At 42.8% G+C, this 25,432-nt stretch overlaps 2 protein-coding genes across 8 annotated transcripts in view; one reads left to right on the top strand and one right to left on the bottom strand.

Annotated features, from left to right (window-relative positions):
- Positions 1-2,085: 2,085 nt before the first annotated feature.
- CACNG6 (calcium voltage-gated channel auxiliary subunit gamma 6) overlaps positions 2,086-25,432 on the bottom strand; it is a 50,344-nt gene continuing 26,997 nt past the window's right edge. The window contains exons 8-10 of one of the 3 annotated variants that reach the window (XR_004675893.1): positions 21,095-21,179; positions 9,042-9,205; positions 2,086-4,697 (exon numbers count right to left, since the gene is read on the bottom strand). The gene's annotated coding sequence lies outside the window, so the exon portion shown is untranslated. Of the gene's footprint in view, positions 4,698-9,041; positions 9,206-21,094; positions 21,180-25,432 lie in introns of those variants that run through there. The other 2 variants (XR_004675894.1, XR_004675892.1) reach the window with 2 other exon arrangements.
- LOC117997880 (V-set and transmembrane domain-containing protein 1-like) lies at positions 2,555-21,322 on the top strand. Of its 5 annotated transcripts, none has more exons than XM_034986399.1 (8): positions 2,555-2,735; positions 8,695-8,730; positions 8,857-9,141; positions 13,176-13,214; positions 18,003-18,095; positions 18,326-18,353; positions 18,499-18,536; positions 21,053-21,322. In XM_034986399.1, the coding sequence occupies exons 1-8, from the start codon at positions 2,702-2,704 to the stop codon at positions 21,085-21,087; spliced, it is 588 nt and encodes a 195-aa protein (XP_034842290.1). In that variant the 5' UTR covers positions 2,555-2,701; the 3' UTR covers positions 21,088-21,322. The 5 variants fall into 5 exon arrangements, with proteins under 5 accessions (XP_034842290.1, XP_034842292.1, XP_034842288.1 ...); XM_034986400.1 differs by having other exon boundaries at positions 2,624-2,735; positions 8,949-9,141; XM_034986401.1 differs by lacking the exon at positions 8,857-9,141 and having other exon boundaries at positions 2,570-2,735.

Raw genomic sequence — 25,432 nt, 5'->3', positions numbered from 1 at the left:
CAGAACTGAAACTTTATGAAGCAACATTTCCATCCCCAGAATTGTGGCATCTAGTGGCATTTTCCCAAAGTGATTTTGAAACTGCTGCAAACCAGTGACTGCTTTATGTCACCCACACACCTAAGGAGGAAGCTTTTTCCAAGTGAGAGTATTGTGGTTATCCCACTTCTGTTTTGTCATCATATGGCAGATGTATGGGGCACCTAATTTCTCCTTTTAGTTCATGAGTCCTGGATCCAACGGAGCCACCTATAGACTTGATAATGATCATTAGGTCCTGGATTTAAAACCTGACACCATTATTGGATGGAAATTTGGGGGAACAGGTCCTGGGATGGGAATGAGCATATTTTGTACATAGGATGTATATGAATAACTGTGGCTAAGAAGTCATAGTGCAATAGGTCACGTCACACTAATAGCCCTTCAACTATGGATTCAGCTGTGTTATTTGCTTTGGTCAACAGGATAAGGTGCAAATGGCAATATTTTAACTGCAGCCCAGGTCTTCAGGGGCACAGCATATTTTGATTTAGCCCCTGTGCATCTTCCATTTCCATGAGGACATGTGAGAGCTAGCCCATCGTTCTCAGGGGGAAGATGAAGTACATGTGAACTAGAGCCAAGTCACCCCATCTGAATGCAGAAATAAATGGATCTGGGAGATGTGGAGAGCATGGAGCACACATACATTCCCATTACTAGTTAGGGTTGAACTTTGGTGATTTCAAATCTTAATAAAAATCAGGACTCACTTTCCATTGGTGTTGTGTTGGAAAGTTAACTTACGAAAAATTGTACTTAAAAAATAATTGCAGGACAAGGTTGAGGTTGAATCAGAAGGCGGTGAGTCTGTATAAGCTTCAAACAAGGTGTCTTTAATAGACATGTAGTGGTCCAGAGTTGTAGTGGCCCAGAATTGGGGCTTTGCTCTGCTTACTCTGTCTTCCCTTCCAATCTTAATCCCTACAATAATTTCAATCCAACCCGAGGGACTTGATCTATTTTGCCCTCTCAGAGAATGTATGAAAATCTACTTTTTGTTTCTTGCTCAGCTGTGTGTTAACTCTGCTAGGGTATTGTGTATCTGAAGTGCTGACATCTGCTTTGAGATGTAGTATAGGATTTTTTAACCCTTGTAACATTGTGTATCAGCAGACAACCATGTTTCCTCCCACCTCTCATACCTCCAGGCAGGGGACCTAATAATTCTAGAAAACTGATGTATAGTTATAATAATAACATTATGGCATCTGCACATGCTTTCAGCAATCTCATGGTTAAAGACTCATGGTTAAGGGAGAGAAGAATCATAGATTAGTTCTTGGAAGGAGACAAAATCTTGCCTGGGCATAGCCTGAAATGGGCAGATGAAGGCACAGAGTGGACAGTATTGACTTATTGCATATCCAACTATTCATAACCAGTATATCCTGGTATGACTATCTTCACTGAGACATTGGCCACCTGTCACTTACTCTTTGTGGTTAAATGAGACTGATCCAGCTTTCTAGCTGCAGGTATGCTCATATGTCCCAGAAGGACCAATTAGTGCAATCCATCACCTTGGCTACATCGATCAATTTAGGAATGGACATGCAAACCAGGATCAAGCAATGTTGAGTCTGCCTTATGAGTTTTGTTGCAAGTGTTAGTGCTAGCGCACTATTTCTGCCTGGAGATGCCAGTGCATAACTTCCCAGCACATGAAGAGAACCAACCTGAGAGTGAAGTCTACACAGTGGAAAGCGGCACCTAAACATGGAGAAAGACAGATTCCCAGTACCATTATTTGAGCATTTGGATCTACCCATGCTTGAACACAACCCTAGTGTTTTCAGTTACATGAGGCAATCAATAATCAACAAGAGTTCTTAACAGACTTGGGAAGCAATGAGTAGCTGGGAAGGAAGGATGAGTGTTGTACCTCTAGAGAAGAATTTGCTCCCTTAATTTTTCAGTGTTTCTTCCTTTGTTCCTGGAAAATGGGATTATACTCTTCCCATTTGGGAAAAAAATTGAATAGAGGCTTCCCAGTTTCCCTTGATTACTTTCTCTTCTATAAAAGAAAGCACAGCAAAAATCTGATATTGTGTGACCCATTTGTCAAGATTTACTAAAAGACAAGTTGTTCAGACTTAAAGACAGACATCCACTTCTGTTTTCTTGTTGAACCCCCTGCTCTCAGGAGCAGTGGGTGCCCAGCATTACCAGAGACTCCCACACTTTAGACGTTACCATGTGCTTGCCCAGCCATCTTATTATGCCCATGCCAACTTTCTGGTTTTCATAATGTACTGTAGTTCTATTACCAATGGGAAAGCTGGTTGATGGGTATGTGGGAACTCTGTACTACTTTTTTGCAACTCTAAAACTTTTTCCAAAACAATTATTTATTTATTTTTTTAAAGAAAATGTCTTGGTCAGGACTTCAGATGCGATAGGACAGATCTCAGGGTGGGTGGTGCTGGAGCCACACACACTGTTTATGAGGGCGATGTTGTCATTGATGGTTTCCTGCCTTGGTTGTGAGAAGGAAACTGTACACCAGGCAGTGGAGAACCAAAGCGTCACAGTAAAACCTCTATCCACACAACCTGGAGACAAAGTCGGCAGGAAAGACCCGCGATGGCCCAATTCCCCTTCTTCCTTTGAACTGTAAAACTGAAGGTGGGATCTTGGTCTGAGTGGAAGGGACACTATGCTCAGAGAATTCCTGCCCCTGCTTTGCCTTGGTGAGTCTCCAGGACTGGGACAGATGGGTTTGGGTGGTGAGAAAATTCACGGTGAAGCGGGGGTTGATGTGAAGTGATATCTTCTGTGTACTGGACACAGGCTACCTGTCAGAGTTTCATGGGCTGTGGTTACATGCCTCTGTTTTGGTGCCTGCACACAGGAGATGGGGAAGTGAGGTTCAGAGACGTGGGTTGATACCCTCATTTACTCAGCTGAGCAATGCAGAGCTCCCATGAGGTCTCCAAACCTGATTTGTCCAAACACCAGTCCTCCCAGGAATGTTTGTTGGCATATAGGAGGACAGAATACATAGGGTGTGGAGCTGTGGGTTTGGGTACAGACCAAGATTACAGAGAAGGGCTATGTCTGGGGACAATGGATGAAAAGAAAATTTTCTGACCAGCTGTACCCTCTACTGATTTTAACTGTCTTCAACTTGAACATGATGTAATCAAAGGGACCTCAGCCTGTAAAAAGGAAGACCTGGGATTATGACCTTGGCTTGGTCTCATGGGGGCTCTAGGCTGTGAATCAGCAGCTCCACTGACCAAGCCCCCAGTTCCTCTTTCGTGAGGTGGGGCTGAGGGGTGTGTGTGGAAGATATCAGGACTTGTCATCTGCCCCAATTCCTTCCTCCCTCTTCCGAGATACAGCCCTTCCTTTGGGGTAATGCTCCTCTCACACACACATTTGAGCTTTAGGGGTGGCTGTCAGTCACTATACCCCAAACCTCCAGCTGTAGGGCAGAATAAGTTGGACAGTCAAGAGACTGACCTCATCCTGCTTGTATTCATTTCCCAGGGCTGCCATGACAAAGTGCCACACAGCAAGTGGCTTAAAACAACAGAAATCTATTCTCTCACTTCTGGAGGCCAGAAGTCCAAGATCAAGGTGCCAGCAGAGTTGGTTCCTTCTGAGGGCTCTGAGGCTCCCAGGGAGAATCTGTTCCAGGCTCTCCTCACTTCTGGGGATGGCAGGCAGTCGTTGGGTTCCTTATTTGCAGATGCTTTGCTGCAATCCCTCATGTCTTCACATGGCTCTCTTCCCTCTGTGTCTGTCTCTATATCTCTCCACCTCTTCTTATGGGGACACCAGTCATACTGAATTATGAGACCAGCCTACTCCCAAATAATGCAATTCCAAATAAGTTCACATTCACAGGTACTGGGGGTTAGGACTTGAACATACCTTTCTGGAGGACACAAATAATCATTATTCCATGGATAGGTCTATGATTCAAAGCAAGCCAGTCCAGTTCTGTCAGGAAGGTTCTCAAACTGGCATTGAGACACAGATAAATTTTGGTCCTCTGAGTGTGACCTTCCAAAGATGCCAGACCGTAGTTGCCTACAGCCCTGCTTCCAGGCTCCTGGTCCTGTCCTGACAATATTCAGAGGGAATGACACACGGCAGCTGAGAGAAAAGCCTGCAACAGCACTGAATCCCTGGGTCAGGCTGCTCTGGAAACATGATCTACCATTGCACTTAATGGAGGTTGCTTGTCTAAACTAACACAACTAGTCATTTCCACTTCATCTGATTTCAGGCAGACTTCTGATATTTGAATCTTTATACATCTGAATATTTATACATCTTTAGTACAGAGGGTAAGTGTACCCAACTTACATAAAATTTTAAAAATGTATTGCGATACAATGCATATGAGAGTAACCACTTTAAAGTAGACAATCTTGTGACATTTTAGACATTCACAATGCTGTGTAACCACAACAAAATGTTTTCATCAGCTGTCAAGGAAATGCTGTACCCACAAAGCAGTCACTCGCCATCCCCCTTTCCTGGGGGGTAACCACCCATCCACTTTCTGTCTCTCTAGATGTAGCTATTCTGGATATATCATGTAAATGGAATCATGCCATGTCACCTTTCATGTCTGGCTTCTTTCTCTTGGAATGATGTTTTTAAGGTCCATCCATGATATATCACTGCAACATTTCTTTCTATAATAGAATAGGATAATATTTTATATAACATAATCTGAATAATGTTTTACATAAAATTTTTAAGCTTTCCAGATGATGAGTTCAAAGGATCTGTTAAATTAAAATTTAACAGTAATCTGGAGATCCAATTTTGACACCCAATTCCAATGTGTGAGGGTGGGGCCCTGACACCACCAAGCAATTCTTGAACACCAGTTGGGTGTTCTATAATTTAATTCAGTTCTGACACTACCTGGAGTTAGCATCAGATCCTGTAGATAAGGGCTCAGTCCCATAAAACTGCCTCCTCCCCATTTTAGATGCCAATGGCAAGTCTGGGTTATCACCTGATCAATTGGCTATATATCAGGAGTTCCCATGACCCCCTCTTTGGGTTCAATTAATTCACTAGAGAGGCTCACAGAACTCACAGGAATATTTAACTTACTGGATTACCAGTGTATTATAAAAGGATATATCTGCACAGCCAGATGGAAGAAATATGGAGGGCCAGGTATGGGGAAAGAGCACAGAGCTTCCACGTCCTCTCCAGGCACACCACTCTCCCTGCACCTCCATCTGGTTCATCAACCTGCAAGCTCTCTGAACCTATCCTTTTGAGCTTTTATAGAGTCTTCATTACATAAACACAACTGATTAAATCATGGCCATTGGCTATTGATTCCATCTCCAACCCCTCTCTCCTTCCCAGAGGTCAAGGAGGTGGAATTGAATGTTCCAACCTTGTCATCATATGGTTGGTTCCCCTGGCAACCAGCCCTCATCCTTATGTGTGGTCCAAAAGTCACTTCATTAACATAATGAAAGACACTTGTATAGAAAATTCCAAGGGTGGGTGTCTGGGTGATTCAGTTAGAAGAGCATGGGTCTCTTGATCTCAGGGTCATGAGTTCGAGCCCCACGTTGGGTATACAGATTACTAAAATAGATAAATAAATAAATAGACTTAAAAAAACATGGTTAAGAAAATTCCAAGGATTTAGCAGCTGTGTGCCAGGAACCAGGACAAAGACCAAATGTGTATTTATCATAAATCACAGTATCACATTAGTTTTTAGGGAGCTGTGGTTTCTAATGTTCCCACTCCTTCCTACACCCAGTGGAAGGTGTAGCATCTAATGAGGCTGGTTGTTGTTCAGAGCAGGTAGCTGTAGGGTAGATGACAGCTGTCTGCCAAGGACCTGCTAAAGAATATAAGCATGTCAGTGGTCAGTGTCTGTAAAGAGTCAGCCAAAAGACAGATACTTAATAATTGGTGGGTTTTTATTGTACTTCTTTACTGAGAAATATGCTTTTTTCAAGTTATCCTGCATTCCCCTCAATGATGATTTCCTCTGTGCGGCCGGTCTTCCTTGTCTACATCCACTGTGGTCCCTTGTTAGGAAAGAGGGGCACGTTCTAAGGAATCAAATGCACAGCATGGAGACTGTAGCTGATGATTCTGTGTTCTCATCACAGATACACACGCACATACACACCAAGGGTGACTGTATGAGCTGATGGATGTGTTAACAGGCTTGATTGTGGCAATCATTCTATATATGTATATATCATCATGTTGTGTAACTTAAGTATATACAGTTTTATTTGTCAAAGAAAGAGAACCTCTCCCTCACTTTTACACCCTATTCTCCAGTAGGGTTTCACAAGGCAAAATGAACTAACGGCACCTGTGTGCTTACTTAAAAAAAAGGGGGGGGGGCGGGAATCACTGAGCAGAATATTGGCTGATACCAGAGCTGAGACAACATGAGTCTAAAAACAGGTTTGTGGGGGAGAGGGGACTTAAAAGAGACCATGAGACCTAGGACCCCCTGACCACCCAGATGATGATTTCTACCTACAAATCCCAGCCACTGTCACGGCAAGTTTGGCCTCAGTGCACCATGAGACCCCTACCTCCTTTCTTCTTGGTGAAACTTGGGGGGTCCGTGTTGTGAGTTGACCCCTGAGTTTAAACAAGGGCCAGATGTTCTGAGACATTCTCGCATCTAGAGAAATTCTAGCTTCACCTCTTGACAGACCCCAAGACTGGTTTCCCATATTTCCATCCAAGGGATGACCTTCCTATCCCAGAATGAAATACATAGAATGGAACACAGGAGAGGTAGGGTCTGACGTCTGTAAAAATCAAAGCCACATGTGGAAAGAGCATTTAGGACCATGAATGTCTTGAACTCCTTGTGAAAAGAAGAACCTGGTCAGAGAGAGCAACTTCTGTCTGTTTGAATCAGGGAGGAAACCCTCTGCTCACACTCCACAGTAAAATAACCTTTGTGTTATTTAAGTGGCAAGGGTGAAAAGTGCAGTCATAAAAAGTAGGAGAGGAAAATATAGGTAAAGGTGCAATGATGTCTAGATGGTGAAAGAAAGCCCGATCATGAAAGCAACATGATAAATCAGAAAAGTTTGCTGGAATTTTGTACATAATCGTAACTCCTGAATAAGAGGCAATGGGACTTAAGTAAAAGGTAAAAAATCAATCCAAGGAAGTGCCTTTAAGAAATAGAATGGGGGGCGCCTGGGTGGCTCAGTCGTTAAGCGTCTGCCTTCGGCTCAGGTCATGATCCCAGGGTCCTGGGATCGAGCCCCGCATCGGGCTCCCTGCTCTGTGGGAAGCCTGCTTCTCCCTCTCCCACTCCCCCGGCTTGTGTTCTTTCTCTCGCTGTGTCTCTCTCTGTCAGATAAATAAATAAAATCTTTTAAAAAAAATAGAATGGATCTTCCATCAAAATCCTTGAGAACACAGGTAGCAACCTCTTCCACTTCAGCCGCAGCAACTTCTTCCTAGAAACATCGCCAAAGGCAAGGGAAGCAAAGGCAAAAATGAACTATTGGGACTTCATCAAGATAAAAAGTTTTGCACAGCAAAGGAAACAGTCAACAAACCCAAAAGACAACTGACAGAATGGGAGAAGATATTTGCAAATGACATATCAGATAAAGGGCTAGTATCCAAAATCTATAAAGAACTTATCAAACTCAACACCCAAAGAACAAATAATCCAATCAAGAAATGGGCAGAAGACATGAACAGACATTTCTACAAAGAAGACATCCAAATGACCAAAAGACACATAAAAAGTGCTCAACATCACTCAGCATCAGGGAAATACAAATCAAAACCACAATGAGATACCACCTCACACCAGTCAGAACGGCTAAAATTAACAAGTCAGGAAACGACAGATGTTGGCGAGGATTCGGAGAAAGGGGAACCCTCCTACACTGTTGGTGGCAATGCAAACTGGTGCAGCCACTCTGGAAAACAGTATAGAGGTTCCTCAAAAAGTTGAACATAGAGCTTCCGTATGACCCAGCAATTGCACTACTGGGTATTTACCCCAAAGATACAAATGTAGTGATCCAAAGGGGCACCTGCGCCCCAATGTTTATAGCAGCAGTGTCCACAACAGCCAAACTATGGAAAGAGCCTAGATGTCCATCAACAGATGAATGGATAAAGAAGATGTGGTACATATATACAATGGAATATTATGCAGCCATCAAAAAATGAAATCTTGCCATTTGCAATGACGTGGATGGAACTAGAGGGTATTATGCTAAGTGAAATAAGTCAATCAGAGAAAGACAATTATCATATGACCTCACTGATATGAGGAATTTGAGAAACAAGACAGAGGATCATAGGGGAAGGGAGGGAAAAATGAAACAAGACAAAACCAGAGAGAATGACAAACAATAAGAGACTCTTAAACTCAGGAAACAAACTGAGGGTTGCTGGAGTGGAGGGGGGTGGGAGGGATGGGGTGGTTGGGTGATGGACATTGGGGAGGGTATGTACTATGGTGAGCACTGTGAATTGTGTAAGACTGATGAATCACAGACCTGTACCCCTGAAACAAATAATACATTATATGTTAATAAAAAAATAAATAGAATGGATCTTTAACAAATTAATCATGCATTCTCTGCCTGATATGTAGTCAAAGATGAGTATATAATCCATGTCTCATGAGGGTTTCTCTTCCAGGGCTTGGCCTGGGCTTTGAAGACGAGAAAAAGAATGGTGAGTTTTCTTGCATAAAATCTATCTGTTCCTGCAACCCAAATTTTCTCTTTAATCCTCTGAATTCTGGGAGGGCACTGGTGGCCATCATGATGAAGAGTCAGACTAACTCTGAATTCTTTCCAGAGACGCTTCCCAAACCCTCCCTCAGTGCCTTGTCCAGCTTAGTGGTTGGACACAGAGATAACGTGACTCTGAGGTGCCAGTCTCACTTCCAGAATGTGACATTCATGCTGGGGAAGCTGGAGGACTCTGGGTACAGGCAGGAGCAGAGATCCACAGGACACAAGGCTGAATTCCTCCTCACTCACCTGGAACCGAAGGATGCTGGGATGTACTTTTGTGCCTACAAGACAATGGTCTCCCAGGAGTGGTCAGAGGAGAGTGAATACCTGCAGCTGAAGGTCAAAGGTGAGAAAGGCAGCTTCAGGTTTGCTCTTGAGGCACATATTCCTTTACCTGTGATGGAACCTGGCTGGGGAAGGAAAAGTCCAGGAAACAGACAGATGTGACCACTTGAGTGTAAAGTATGGGGGAAATGGGAAGTGAGTGTGGGGACAGGCTCTCATCAGAGATTCTGAGTGTGTATCAATGAGGTGGATGTGGGAGAGTGTTTTCGAATATAGGTATTAGGGGCTCCTGGGTGGCTCAGTTGGTTAAGCGTCTGCCTTCAGCTCAGGTTGTGGTCCCAGGGTCCTGGCATCAAGCCCCGCATTGGGCTACCTGCTCAGTGGGGAGCCCGCTTCTCCCTCTTCTTCTGCTTCTCCCCCTGCTTGTACTCTGTGTGTGTGTCAAATAGATAAATAAAAATTAAAAAATATATATATAGGTATTAATAGAAAATTTCAAGTAGAGTATGGCCAAAGATGAAGAGATGATTGTCATTGAGAAAAAGATATTTTGGGGGCACCTGGGTGCCTCAGTTGGATAAGTGTCTGCCTTTGGCTCAGGTCATGATCCCAGGGAGCCTGCTTCTCCCTCTCCCTCTGCCCCACCCTGCCCCCTGCTGATGCTCTCTCTCAAGCTCTCTCTGTCTCTGTCTTTCTCTCTCAAATAAATAAATAAAATATTTTAAAAGAGAGAGAGAGAAAGATAGTTTGTTAGAGTTCCCAAGAAGAGGGGTATGCCATGCCATGCAGGATCACATAGAGAAGCACCAGGGTCACTCAGGAAACAGAGGGAGGAATAAGACTGGGCAAGAGCCTTTACCATGGTTTCTGTGGGAAGGAACAGGCTTAAGGATTGGCTCTGGGGTATAGAGGCTGTCCTTGATTGTCTGGTATCTGGCCCTGGAATGATTAGGGCAGGGGAATAGTGACTCAGAGTGTGAGAGCCATAGAAGAGGTGGTTGGGAGTGTGAACTGGATTGGTTGGTTTGCACTTGAGAGGCACACTTGGGGAAGTGGATACCCTTGGGGGGGAATCTCTCCAGGGTCAGCAAGGTCCCAAGATATCAAAGGGTCAAATTCAGAAAATAAAATATGTGGTTAATAGACAGATGTGTAAGAATGTCCCCAGGTGCATTGGAAAAGGGAAATCCCTGGTCCTTTCCTTCACCCCTATTGCTCTGTCCTCTTCAGGATCAGTCCTAAAACCTTCCCTCTTACTCAACATAGACCCCGAGATGACTCCAGGTCACAGTATGAGACTCTGATGTCTGATTGCATACAACAGACCCAATTGTATTGTTGTTGTTCTGCTGAAAACAGGAATGCCAGAGCCACTACAAGTCGAGAAAATAAGAAAAATCCAAACTATCAGGACAGCATAAGACATCCGTCATTTTTTTTTAGTTAATAACATTTAATATTTTTATTATGTTATGTTAATCACCATACATCATTAGTTTTTGATGTAGTGTTCCATGATTCATTATTTGCGTATAACACCCAGTGCTCCATTCAGTACGTGCCCTCTTTAATACCCATCACCAGGCTAACCCATCCACCCACCCCTCATCCCTCATTTTTGACCCCCCACTTCAACAACAGAAGTTTGGCATCCAGGGCACCTGGGTGGCTCAGTCGTTAAGTGTCTGCCTTCGGCTCAAGTCATGATCTCAGGGTCCTGGGATCGAGCCCCACATCTGGCTCCCTGCCCAGCAGGAAGCCTGCTTCTCCCTCTCCCACTCCCCCTGCTTGTGTTCCCTCTCTCGCTGTGTCTCTCTCTGTCAAATAAATAAATAAAATCTTTAAAAAAAAGAAGAAAAAGAAGTTTGGCATCCGTCCACAAACAAAAGTGCGTTTGTGGGAGTTGTGGGATCTGGCACCATACAGCAAGGGACCCGAGAGGAGTCTCACCCACCTGAGTAATAGGCAGACAGACCTCAGTGCCAGCTGTGGAACCTGCAGGAGACTGTAAATTAGTTCCAGGCCCTGTTGGCCATGGCCTAGAAGCACCTGGAGACTTGGGCAATCACCCACGGATAAGAGAATCTTTGTAGAAGTATATAAACCAAGACTGAATCATGAAGAAATAGAAAATCTGAACAGATCCATAACAGATAAGGAGATTGCCTCAATAATCAAAAACCTCCCAATGAAGAAAAGCCCATGAACAGATGGCTTCACTGGTGATTTCTACCATGCATTTAAAGAAGAAATTATGCCAATCCTTCTCAAACTCTTACCAAAAATGGAAGACGTGGGAGTGCCTGGCTGGCTCAGTCAGTAGATCATGTGACTCTTGATCTCAGGGTGATGAGTTCAAGCCCCATGTTGGGTGTGGAGCCTACTTAAAAAAAAAAAAAACTGAAGAAGAGGGAACATTCCTACACTCATTTCATGAGGCCAGCATTATCCTGATACCAAAGCCAGATAGTGACACTAGAAGAAACCTACAGATCAATATCCCTGATGAACACAGATGCAAAAATTCTCAACAAAACGTTAGCAACCAAATTCAACAGCCCATTACGAAGATCATATGCTATGGTTAAGTGGGATTTATCCTTGGGGTACAAGGATGTTTCAACATATACAATCAATGTCATAGACCACATTAATGAATAAAGGACAAAAATCATATGATCATCTCAATAGATGCAGAAAAAGCACTTGACAAAATACAACGTCCTTTCAAGATCAAAAACCCTCCACAAATCAGGTATAGAAGGAATGCATCTCAACATAACAGTACATACACAACAAGTCCACAGCTAGCATTGTACTCAAAGGCGAAAGGTCAAAATCTTTCCTCTGAGATCAGAAACAAGACAAGGATGTCCACTCTTACCACTCCTATTCAACATAGTACTGGAGGTCCTAGCCAGAGCAATCAAGCAAGACAAGGAAATAGAAGGCATCTGAACTGGAAAGGAAGAAGTAAAACTGTCTTTATTTGCAGATGATATAATCTTATATATGGAAAATCCTCAAGACTCAACCAAAACCTGCTAGATCCTGAACAGCCAAAGCAATACTGAGAAAGAAGAATAAAGCTGGGGATATCATACACCCTTTTTTCAAACTATACTACAAAGCTATAGTAATCCAAATAGTGTGGCACTGGCATGAAAATAGACCAATGGAACAGAACCAAGAGCCCAGAATTAAACCCTCACATATACAATCAACTAGCATTTGGCAGGAGAGCCAAAAATACTCAACGGGGAGAGAACAGTGTCTTCACTAAATGATGTTGGAAAACTGGATAAACATGCAGAAGAATGAAATTGGACCTTCATCTTACACCACTCACACAAATTAACTCAAAATGTATTAAAGACTTAAACATAGGACCCCAAGGCATAAGACCCCAAGAAGAAAACGGGAAAAGCTCCTTTGCACGATCTTCGCAATGATTTTTTTTTGATATTACACATAAAGCACAAGAAACAAATGCAAAAATAAATAAGTGGGTTTGCATCAAGCAAAAAGCTTTTCTGCACAGCAAAAGAAATAGCAAGATGAGAAGACAACTTACCAAAGGGAGAAAATATTTGCAAAATGGTAGTGCTCTTTCCTGGAATAGGGAAGACTGGCAAGGAATAGAATTGGAAGGGGAGAAATCAGTGGGATAATTTATAAATGTTTTTGTTATTAAAAATAATATCAAACTCCAGGAGTATTAAAAAGAGCCACCAGGGGATGCCTAGGTGGTCAGTCATTGAGCATCTGACTTTTGATTTGGGCTCAGGTCATGATCTCAGGGTTGTGAGATCGAGCCCCGTGTCAGGCTCTGTGCTCAGCATGGAGTCTGCTTGAGATTCCCTCTGCCTCTCCCCACCCCTCAAATAAATAAATAAATAAAATCTTAAAAAAAAAAAAGAGCCATCTAATGTTCTGGCCCTGGTTTGGGGACCCAGTGAGCATCCCAAGAGTGGAAAAGACATTGTCTGCTTCCCAAAGAGGGCTTAGAGTCCATAAGCAGAATATGAGGACCTAGGTCCCCAAGGTTTCCACTCAGTCATTGTGACTTTTTTCCTCCTGCATCCTGTTTTCTAGATGACCACAATGGACGTGGAGCTACTGGAGTAAAAAATGGTAAGATAATTTGAGAGATGTTTTTCAAAATTATATCCACCTCATGAGGCAGGTGTTCCCCTTTGAATAAAAGGCACAGAAGAAGAATCGTGATGCCTGCTTTCTCACTGTGATTGGGAGAATGCCTGCCTTTCTGGGAAGATGACCCCCAAGCTCCTCATTGGTTAAGGAAAAGCTAATGAGTAAAACAGCTAGAGGTGGGTCGCTTGTCATTTTACATAATGAAAAACCATGGCGGAGTTTTGTGAAGAATGGGGATGAGCTTGTGTGTCTGGTTTAGGCAACGGGATGGGGACCCATAGAGCCCAGGTGCTTTGGGAATGTGTGTGATCAAGGATTTGCTAAAACTTTAAAGTTCTCAAAAACAGGTGAATATTAAGTTATTTTTCTATGATGTTGTTTTTCCATGAGGAATTGACTAAGAGTCTATCCTTGGAGATGCCTGTAAGATAGAGCTTTTGGCATCTTTGGATGAAAATAGCAGCTCATCCAGATTTTAATGGCCAAATATATAATGTAAGTTGGCATCTAGTTGCTTACTCATCCTTAATTTCTGCAACTCATAACCTCCCTCTAATCTACTCCAAAGAGCCAAAATTGTTCAAGGCTGTCATTAGAGTCTATGCTGGAATAACCAGGTTTTTTTTAAAAAAGTATCTCCCAAAATGTCCTCGCAAAATAAGTAATAGCCTTTGAAAATGTTTTTATTCAGTATTAGCCGACTTGGGAAATGATTTCTACTCCAGCTTTATGAACATAATTCATAACAGGAATGTTTTCTGGGAGAGATCTGAAATCTGATAGGGTCAAGGATCATGGACGTATCAGAAATAAGGCGGGAAGCCTAGTGATGGGCAAGAGGGGAAAGAGAAAGAGAAGTGTTCATGTTTTTAGCTCTCGCATTACTTATTTTCTTTCTTTTTTATTGATCCATAATTCACATTCCATAAATCCACCCTTTTAAAGTACACAATTCAGTGGCATTTGGTATATTCACAAGACTGTGCAACCATCGGGCGCCTGGGTGGCTCAGTTGGTTAAGCAACTGCCTTCGGCTCAGGTCATGATCCTGGAGTCCCAGGATCGCGTCCCGCATCGGGCTCCCCGCTCGGCAGGGAGTCTGCTTCTCCCTCTGACCCTCCCCCCTCTCATGTGCTCTCTCTCATTCTCTCTCTCTCAAATAAATAAATAAATCTTTAAAAAAAAAAAAGATTGTGCAACCATCACCACTCTATAATTCCAGAACATTCTCAGACCCCAAATGAAATGTCCTACCCTGTAAGCCGTCTCTCCCCATTCCAATCCCCATGATGGACATTGGGTTTTTCATACCTTTTGGGTATCGCAATTAATGCTGTCCTGAGCATTGGTGGGCAAGTACCTGTTTGAGTCCCTGCTTCCAATGTTCTTGGATATCCACCTAGGAGTAGAATTGCTGGGACATATGGTAACTCTATGTTTAACTTTTTGAGAAACTGCCAAATTGTTTTCCAATGTGGCCGCACCAATTTACATTCCCACCAGTAATACATGTGGGTTCCAATATCTCCACGTCCTTGCCAACACTTATTTTCCTTTTATTTTATTATAGACATCCTAGTGGGTGTGTGGATCATTTCTTGAGAGGTACTTTCTGAGTTCAAATTTATACCGCAGCAATTCTAAATGGAATAAAGTCTCTAAGCGCAGATATGGTGCCCCCAGCCTGTCTATATGGATGCACATGTGCACACGAGGCCAGGCTTCCTCTCTGCTGCCTGTGACCTCTTTTACACCCCGTGGCAAGCTGTATCCCACTGCTCAGTGTGATTCCTTCACACTGACACCAGAGACTCCTCGTAATTTATTCTGGCAGTTTGTAAAGAGTGATGTGAAATTTGGCCAGGAAATGTGGACATCTCAGGGTGAACTCAGATCAGCGGGTTGTGGCACCATAGGAAGGGGAAAGTCTTATGACAGTTTACTTCTCATTTCTAGTGAGTTGTTGTGTGAGAGAAGCCGTAGGCTAGATGAAGTGTAAGGCAGGGCTGATGTTCCTCTTCTTCCATTCGGGCCCCACTAGTCCGGGAACACCTGTTCCCACCCTGTTTTCTTATGTCCTTGGAGATGCACTGATAGTTTGCTGCTTTTGAGGGTCTCTTGGATTCAGTGCCACCAACAGACTCAAATAAGTATTAATGTCAAAGTGACATTGTAGGAGGTGCAGGGGGAGGAGGGCTGAGAAGAAAAGGACTGAGCAAGAGTAGGATATTCACGTCCCTCCGTGGTGTCTTTTTTTTTTTAAGATTTTTTTATTATTATTATTTATTTGAGAGAGAGAATGAGATAGAGAGAGCATGAGAGGGGGAAGGGCCAGAGGGAGAAGCAGACTCCCTGCTGAGCAGGGAGCCTGATGCGGGACTCGATCCAGGGACTGCAGGATCATGACCTGAGCCGAAGGCAGTCGCTTAACCAACTGAGCCACCCAGGCGCCCCCTTCCGTGGTGTCTTTTGCTCAGTGCTGGGCCAGGGCACTCATGCTCCCGCAAATGGCAGTCACAGTAAAGAGGTATCCCTGGGATACATAGATCCCGAGGCATTTGGGGTCCTTTCTGGCAGTCCCCCAACAAAGAGATGCAAATGTTCGCATCGGAAAGTGAAAGAAACCATGATCCAGGGTGCATAAAAATGGCAAAGGGATCTGGGGGAGCAGGGGTGGAGGAGACCTGGCATCATCTGTTACAGAGGGAGACAAGTGTGGGTGGGATATCGGGGGAGAAAATAATCATTATCGCTGCAATCTCATTATCCTACACAATGAGTCAAATTCTAGACTTTGAAGCATTTTGCAGCCAGCGCTTTCCATCATTACCCAAGCTCTTCAAGTTCGGTGTTCTCATCCCGCCCCTCGCCTCCTTACCCCACCTTCTTGAGGTATAACTGACAGAAGCGTACAGTGAGATGGTTTGATACATGTGTCCACTTGTGGAAGGGTCGAGTTAGTGAACGCATCCTCCCCTCACATATCTACCTTTGGTTTTTGTGTGAGGATGCTGAAGATCTACTCTTAGCAAATTTCAGTTATACACTTGTCAACCACTGTCACCATGCTATACGTTGGATCTCCAGAACTTATTCATCTGTTCACTGGAAGCTGGTAGCGTTCTGCCAGCCTCTCCCCACCTCCCCAGCCCTCGACCCCTGGCAGCCACCACTCTACTCTCTGCTTCTATGAGTTCAGTTAAAAATAATTTTGTTTTGTTTTGTTTTAGATTCCATGCATCAGTGGAATCTAATCATGTAGTATTTGTCTTTGTCTGGCTCATCTCATTTAGCATAATGCTCTCCAGGTCCATCTGCATGTCCCAGATGGCAGGATTTTCTACCTTTTTATGACTGAATAATATCCCAGTATATGTACCATTTAAACAACTCTTGGACTGGGAGAGAGTTTGGATTTTCGTTCATCTGAGATGGGACTTATTGTTCCCTCTGCAGCATCACAGCTATTTGGGTAAATGTGCATCTCCCCAGGCCGTGAGGTCACTTCTCTGGTGTTTCCACACCCAGAGGCCAGCACGGAGTGGCCCCGACCTGTGGCCGACTGGCCTAAAAGGTTACACATACCAGGATGCGAAGCCCATCCCAACCGTGTGACTTTGAGCAATTCCCTTAACTTCTGGATACTTTGTTCCCGTTGGGATAAAATGGGAACAGTAAAGCTATCTTGTATGCTTTTTTTTTTAATTTAATGTTATTTTATTTAAATTCAATTAATTAACATTTAATGTATTATTGGTTTCAGAGGTAGAGGTCAGTGATTCATCAGTCTTATATAACACCCAGTGTTCATCCCATCACATGCCCTCCTAAATGTCGATCACCCAGTTACCCCATCCCTCCCCCTCCTCCCCTCCAGCAACCATCAGTTTGTTTCCTATGATTAAGAGTCTCTTATGGTTTGTCTCCCTCTCTGACTTCATCTTGTTTTATTTTTCCTTCCCTTCCCCTATGATCCTCCGTTTGGTTTCTTAAGTTCCACATATGAGTGAAATCATATGATAATTGTCCTTCTCTGACTGACTTATTTTGCTTAGCATGATACCCTCTAGTTCCATCCACATCTTTTCAAATGGCAAGATTTCATTTTTTGATGGGTGAGTAATATTCCATTGTGTATATGGACCACATCTTCTTTATCCATTCATCTGTTGAAGGGCATTTGGGCTCTTTCCACAGTTTGGCTACTGTGGACATTGCTGCTATGAACATTGGGGTGTAAGTGGCCCTTCTTTTCACTACATCTGTGTCTTTGGGGTAAATACCCAGGAGTGCAATTGCTGGGTCATGAGGTAGCTCTATTTTTAACATCTCGAGGAACCTCCATACTGTTTTCCAGAGTGGCTGCACCAGCTTGCATCCCCACCATCTCATGTGCTTCTTGTCAAGGTGAGAAGAACATGTGAAGCGCCTAGCAGAGAGAGGCTCACAACAAATAATCAGAATTATTGATATGGCTGAAACATTTACTGGAGATTTCCCTTGTACGAGGCCCTCTCTGGGAGTGCCCACCCAGTTAACCCCCTGCCATCCAGTCCAGCAGCTACTGCTCTTATCCTCACTTTGAATGGGAAAATAGAAAGTCAGGGAGATTAAGGAAATTCCCATAGTAATCGGAAGTTCCAGCTCAGAAGTGGTAGCTGCCAGATTGGAAGCCAGATTGTCTGGCTCCTCACACCTGTTGGGCTAAACTTGATCAGGGTGTCTCAGGAGCCAAACTGATTCTCCGACCTGCTCCTCTCCCACCAGCCAATGGATTAATCTTTGCTGTCACCTTCAGCTGCCTCTCCATTTTGATCCTCTTCGTGTCTGTCTTCTTCATCAACAGATGTACCCAGCATGGTGAGTTCAGGAAGCACTGGTTTGTTTGTTTGCTTGCTTGCTTGTTTAATAAGTAGGCTCCAAGCCCAGCATGGAGCCCAGTTCAGGGCTTGAACTCACGACCCTGAGATCAAAGACCTGGGTTGAGATCAAGAGTTGGACGTTTAAGCGACTGAGCCGCTCAGGCACCCCAGGGAAGCACCAGTTTTATACACTATATAAATTCCTCCTTGTATTTTTTTGTTTTGTAGGTTCGTCACAGGAAGAATCCACCAAGAGGTAGATATACTTCACATATCGCCTGCCCCTCTCTTCTTCAGATACCCTGTTTGTATGTCTGTGATTCCCATGCCTCTTCTCTCTAATGCCCCATCTTCTCCCTCAGTCTTCAGATCCCATACTTTAATGTGTTTTTGTCTCTCAGAACCAGCCATTCCGAATTTCCCAAGCAGGAGGCTACAGGTGAGTGGTAAGGGAAAAAACCATAAGAGAATCGTGGGATGGAAAGAATAAGTCTCACTCCTGCAATCTGGGAGCTGATTTTTTCCCCTTTCACTCACATGCAGATTTATCCAACCTGGAAAGGATATCTGTCTCAGTGAGTTCTCCCCACGAGGTCACTTACCACCATAGGCTGACCCTGTCTGCCTCTTGGTTTAGCCCATACTCTAGTTACTTGGATGCCCCAGCTCACACGATTGACAAGAGGCCAATTAACACTGTGTTTAAAAACATGTGCTTTGACCAAACTAAAAAAAAAAAAAAAAAAAAAACAGAGAGTAGAATGGTGGTTACCAGGGGTGGGAGAACTGGGGAGATGTTGGCCAAAGGGTACAGACTTACAACTAGCAGATAAGTCAGTCGTGGAGATGTAAGGCACAGCATCATGATTATAGTTCACAACACTGTATTATAAACCCCAGAGTTGCTAAGAGACTAGATCTTAATTGTTCTCACTGCAAAAAAGAAATGATAATTATGTGGCAGGACGGAGGTATTAGCTAACCTACGGTGGTGATCATGTTGCAACATATGAATGTATCAGATCAGCACGTGGTACCCCTTAACCTCATACAGTGTTATATGTCAATTATATCTCAGTAATTCAACAAGGAAACACGTGCTTCGTATTCCATAGTAGCTGGGTTCCAACTCCCCATGGCTACTATTTATTGCCAGTATGGTCTGAGACAACTCACGAAACCCCTGTGATTTGGACCCTTCATTCCCTCCCTTATCTATGGGGGATCAAAATCCCCCATGACAGGTCTGTGTAATCCAGTGATGCACTAAACATAAAGGGTTCGCTGGAATTTCTGGCAAATTTTAAATGTCAGATGGATGGCATGAAACCATCAATTAACAAATGTTAATCAATGTACATCAATCAGTTTTTTCTATTTAAAATACTGCTTGTGATTTAACATTAATTACCATTACCTCTAAGAGCAATTATCAGGTGATATTTATACATTTTCCCATAGGACACAGAGGTTTATTGGTTCATTCTTTTTTTTTTTTAAGATTTTATTTATTTATTTGAGAGAGAGAATGAGAGAGAGAGCACGAGAGGGAGGAGGGTCAGAGGGAGGAGAAGCAGACTCCCCGCCGAGCAGGGAACCCGATGCAGGACTCGATCCCGGGACTCCAGGATCATGACCTGAGCTGAAGGCAGTCGCTTAACCAACTGAGCCACCCAGGCGCCCTTATTGGTTCATTCTTTATGCCAAGGCAAGTAAAAAGAGGCATTAACAAAAGGTGCAAATTGTTCACTGTTGTATTTAAAAAATATCTATGCACATGGCATTCATTTAGATACATATATTTTTTAAAGGTATGGAAAAACACAGTTCACAGGTTCACAAATGAACCATCAATGAACAAATCTAGTCTATTTTAAATGTTGGATAAATGACATTGATTAACAAGTTGTTGATAATAATAATATTATAATAACATAATATTATGATGTGGTACCTCCATACAATGAAATTCTATTCAGCAATTTAAAAAAAGGAAGAAACTAGTGATAGATCCATGTGGTAAATGGATGCACTGCAAAAACACTTGCTAAGTTATGAAAAAAGCCAGATACAGGGGACTGGCCATTGTTCCATTTATGTAAAACGTCCAGAAAAAGCAAATCAATAGTCGCCTATGGCTGGAGCTGGGAGAGGCGATGTAACCGCACCCAGGCACAAGGGAACTTTTTGGGTGACGAATGTTCTAAAACTTAAGTGTGGCGAGGGCTACATCATTCTACAAGTGCACTAAATGTCATCAAATTGCACACCTATATTAGGGGAATTTCATGGTGTATAAATCATATCTCAATAAGGTTTTAAAATAGCATAATAGGGCGCCTGGGTGGCTCAGTTGGTTAAGCGACTGCCTTCGGCTCAGGTCATGATCCTGGAGTCCCTGGATCGAGTCCCGCATCGGGCTCCCTGCTCGGCGGGAAGCCTGCTTCTCCCTCTGACCCTCCTCCTTCTCATGCTCTCTCTCTCTCAGTCTCTCTCTCTCAAATAAATAAAATCTTTAAAAAAAAAATTAAAAAAATAAATAAATAAAATAGCGTAATATTACATAACCAGTAGGTATTCTTACGGGATGGTAGTTCTTATTTTCAACACCATACGCTTGCAATGACTGTTCTTAGTACCGGTCGTAGTTATTAGTATCGTATTATTAAAACTAGAGTCCAAAACCCTCATCCTCCCCGAGACACAGCCGTTCCTGGAATGGCGCTGTCCAGTAGGACTTCCCGCAATAATGGACGTGTCCTATGGCTGTGCTGTCCAGTACAATAGCCCCTGGATACACGTGGCTTTTGCACATGCCAAATGCATCTGGTGCCACTGAGGACCCAAGTTTTAAATTAAATGTAATTTTAATTCACTTAAATGTAAATAGCTATATGTGGCTTGCAGGTACCATACTGGACAGCTAAGCTCTCAATGCCCATCTCTTTCCCCCAGAGACTGAAAGACCCCCGGGGAGTGAGCCATGCTGATCCATACCTGAGGCAGCTTCTGTCCCCCGCCAAGGAGCCCCCAGGATCTTTTGAATGTGCAGTGCGGCAGGCGAAGGAGGACAGCCAGAGCCCTGGAGGAAGGAGAATGTGGGTTAAGATGGTGGGATGACTGGACACATGGAAACCAGGTCATTCCACGTCCTTGGCTCATAATCCATAGTAATAAAGTTAAGTTTCTGCCTTTTTGCTTCCACACCTCTCAAGAATTACTGGTTGGGTTTCCCCAAAATCTGGAGTGTGACTTTAGTATGGATTGACTTAAAACATGTCCTACATCTATGGGCTGATGATACTGTAATACGCACTTAGGGGATTCTGGACGGCACCCCATAAGTAGAAAGATTTTTCCCCGGAAAAGCCCACTGGTTGCTGTTGGATGAGGCATCCCATAGACAGAGGGATTTTGAAAAGGAGCACAAGAGGGGCACTTTGGGGACGCAGTTGGTTGAGCGTCTGACTCTTGGTTTTAGCTCAGCTCATGATCTCAGGGTCGTGGGATCTAGCCCCACTTCTGGCTCCTCGCTCAGCGCAGAGTCTGCTTGAGATTCTCTCTCTCCCTCTTCCTTTGCCCCTCCCCTGCTCATGCTCTCTCTCGCTCTCTCTAAAATAAATTAATTAAATCTTAAAAAAAAAGAAAGAAAGAAAGAAAAGGAGCACAAGATACAAGCCACAGAGAGGGACCCTCGACTGTGAACTAATAAAAGCGACTCTGAGTGGCATGCACCAGGGTAAGCAGCTAGCTGTGTTTGGTTCATGATCCTTCCAAGGTGTGCTGGGCAGCCCTCTAGTCTTAAAGCCAAGACCAGTTTCCTTGCTGACATGAATGGAAGCATCTTCTCAATGCCATCATATTTCTGTTCATTTTATTTCTTGAAAATCAAAGGATGCAATGAAGCTAGACTTACCAATATATGTGGATTTTGTCACTTGGCACCCATAACTTCATTAATTTATGTCTTATGTCACTGTAAGGATTTTCCTGAGCATGGACTTTTTTCTGTGACAATGACACAGAATGGCCAGTTACATACAAACATAAATAAATGAGCTCTGCTTCAAAAGTTATGTCACATGATCAGGACTGAAAGTCATTTTTTAATATATGAATGAACGAAAGTGTAAGGATTTGGGATGCACATATAAATATTCTTAACTCATAAGCATATGCTGGGTAACTCTTCTCTTTTTAGGTTTTTAATTATGAAATAATTTGACCATAAAGGAAAATACCAAATTATATAAATAGAAATATGCACACTGTCCTTACTTTCTAGACATTTTTTGCTGTGTTTCACTTCTTTTTTTTTTTTAAGATTTTATTTATTTATTTGACAGAGAGACACAGCGAGAGAGGGAACACAAGCAGGGGGAGTGGGAGAGGGAGAAGCAGGCTTCCCGCGGAACAGGGAGCCCGATGCGGGGCTCGATCCCAGGACCCTGGGATCATGACCTGAGCCGAAGGCAGACGCTTAACGACCGAGCCACTCAGGCGCCCCTCTGTGTTTCACTTCTACCACTCCTGATCTGTTGTCCTTCCTCTCTTCCCCAGAGGTGAAGCTTATCCATGTTATTATATGTTATTCTTATGCATTTTTTTGTATTTTTACTACACAGACATTTATTGATAGTCAATATATGGCAGTAGTCTATGTGTTAGTAACATATACACATATATATGGAATCCTATTGTATATTATAATTCTGTGACTTTTTATTGTCCCCCATATTATGCTGTTGAAAATCATTCAGGTGAATTTTGTGGGTCTAGCTTATTCCCCACGGTATACAATTCAGCTATTAGCCATACCACGGAATATTGCTCAGCCCCAAAAAGGAATGAAGCACCATGACATGCCAAAACATGAATGAACCTTGAAAACATTATGCTCAGTGAAAGAAGCCAGTTACAAAAAGCTACATAAATACTGTAGGATTCCATTTCTTTGAAATGCCCAGAATAAGCAAACCCTCAGACACAGAGAGCAGATTCATGCATGCCAAGGGGCTGAGGGAAAGGAGAATGAGTATGGGGGTGGTTTTTTTTTTTTGGTTATTTGGTTTTTTTGCTGGTGACTGAAATGTTGTGGAATCAGAAACCGGTGACGGTTGCACATCCTTGTGAATATACTTTTTAAAAAAAAATGCTGAATTTGATGCTTTAGAAGCAAAGATTTTATGGTATGTGAATTATATCTCAATAAACCAAATGTGTAAAAAGAACTGGTTGGACGCACCAACCATGGCTTCTCTTTAATTCTTTCCTCGACGGCTAGATGTTTGGGCTCTTACCGGGGCTATGTTATCAGCAAAATGCTACAATAGACATCCTGTTCACAAGTGTGATCTCTCGGTGGCATATTTAGAAGTAAAACCTGTATTTTGTGATGTCCACATCTTTAATCCCACTAGGAGAGCCAAACTGAGAACTAAGGTAGTTTTCCCTATTTATACTTCCACCAGGGATGAATAAGTTCCCAGTTCCCCACGTCCTTGCCAATTCAGAAATATATTAAACTTGATAATTTTTGCTGATTAAAATAGATGAACTCATAACCCACTTTAAGCTGCCTATATAAAGATATCTCATGGTTGCTTTAATTTGCATTTTCCTGATTATGAGTGAGGCTTATTGACCATTTGGGGTTTCTTTTCTGTAAACTGATGATTTGTACCCATTGTTCACTTTCCAGCTGAACTGTTGGTCTTTTCCTTTCTGATTTTTATATATATAGCAGGCACACCTTTCCTTTGTAAGCTGTGTGCTGTAAACATCTCCTTGAAGCCTGTGACATATTTTCATTCCGTCTGTATCTTTTAATGTTAGCTAGTCAAAGTAATTCATCTTTTAATTTATATGTTGAGGGACTTCTCATTGTCTTGACTAACTTTACATGATGAATATACTCTCCTATATCTTCTAAATTAAAATGTTTTAATTTTGTTTTTCATATGTAATGCATCTGATATTAATTTTTGTCTAAGGTGTGAGGTAGGGATCTAATTTTTCCACTTGGATAACCAACTACCCTAGTACCCTTTATTGAAAGACCCGTTCCTGATGAAATATGCTCACTTCTATTTCATCGGCACTGCCTTCCATTATTAGCGTACTTCAAACTCTTGGATGGAAATGATGAAAGGAGAAACTTGATTTGAAAAGACTTGAAAACAATAAGGAAAAAGGTGGGACACCTGGCTGGCTCAGTTGATAGACTCCTGGGGTTGTGAGTTCAAGCTCTACCTTGGTTGTAGAGATTACATTTATTTTTTTTTAAGATTTATTTATTTATTTATTTATTTATTTATTTATTTATTTGGGAGAGAGAGAATTCACATGCATGAGAGAGGGAAAGAGAGAATCTCAAGCAGGCTCCCCAAGGAGCACGGACCCTGACATGGGGCTTGACCTCAAGACCCTAAGATCAGGACTTGAGCAGAAACCCAGAGTCAGATGCTTAATCAACTGAGCCACCCAGGTGCCCCTAGAGATTACATTTAAAAAAAAAAAGAGGGAGGGAGGGAGGGAAAGAAAGAAGAAACTGAGTCATGTAAACTAACTAAGGAAAAGACAGAACTAGAGATACCTCAGACAATTACATCCACAGGCTCAAATATCATTTAGACTTTTCCTCTCTGTATCTCTCATCCCTGTTTCTATTTCTGTGTTATCATTATTATTCAGACCAGCTGTCCTGAGGAGTCTGGGACTGACAGTGACAATTCTAGGCTCACAGACTTGCAGACTTTTAGCCAAAGAGGTAAGGGGGGTTTTCACTTACTGGATCAATTTAGAAAAAGATATTACTAGCTACCTTTGGAACATGCTAGAAACCCACTCACAAAAGACTTAAGCACAGAGGAAAGAAATTAAGCATTTATCTCGCCTTTCATTTATAACCAATACGTTAGCACAACCACAGAGCTGAGGAGGCCAAGCTTCTACTTATACATTACTACAACTAATACATAAAGAAGAAACCTCCAAGACTATCTTTGGCTAATGCATGCCCACCTTATCAGGAATAATAACAGAGGATATGGTTTAGCATCTTTCATCCATGTATCTACACGGTAGGTAGAAAACTCGGGCCTGGGGCGCCTGAGTGGCTCAATTGGTTAAGCGACTGCCTTCGGCTCAGGTCATGATCCCAGGGTCCTGGGATTGAGTCCCACATCGGGCTCCCTGCTCTGCGTGGAGCCTGCTTCTCCCTCTCCCACTCCCCCTGCTTATGTTCCCTCTCTCGCTGTGTCTCTGTCAAATAAATAAATAAAATCTTGAAAGAAAGAAAGAAAGAAAGAAAGAAAGAAAGAAAGAAAGAAAGAA

Source organism: Mirounga leonina, unplaced genomic scaffold (assembly GCF_011800145.1).
Source record: "Mirounga leonina isolate KUSES-001 unplaced genomic scaffold, KU_Mleo_1.0 Mir_376, whole genome shotgun sequence".
NCBI lineage: Eukaryota > Metazoa > Chordata > Mammalia > Carnivora > Phocidae > Mirounga > Mirounga leonina.
This window is presented reverse-complemented; position numbering and strand designations above follow the sequence as displayed.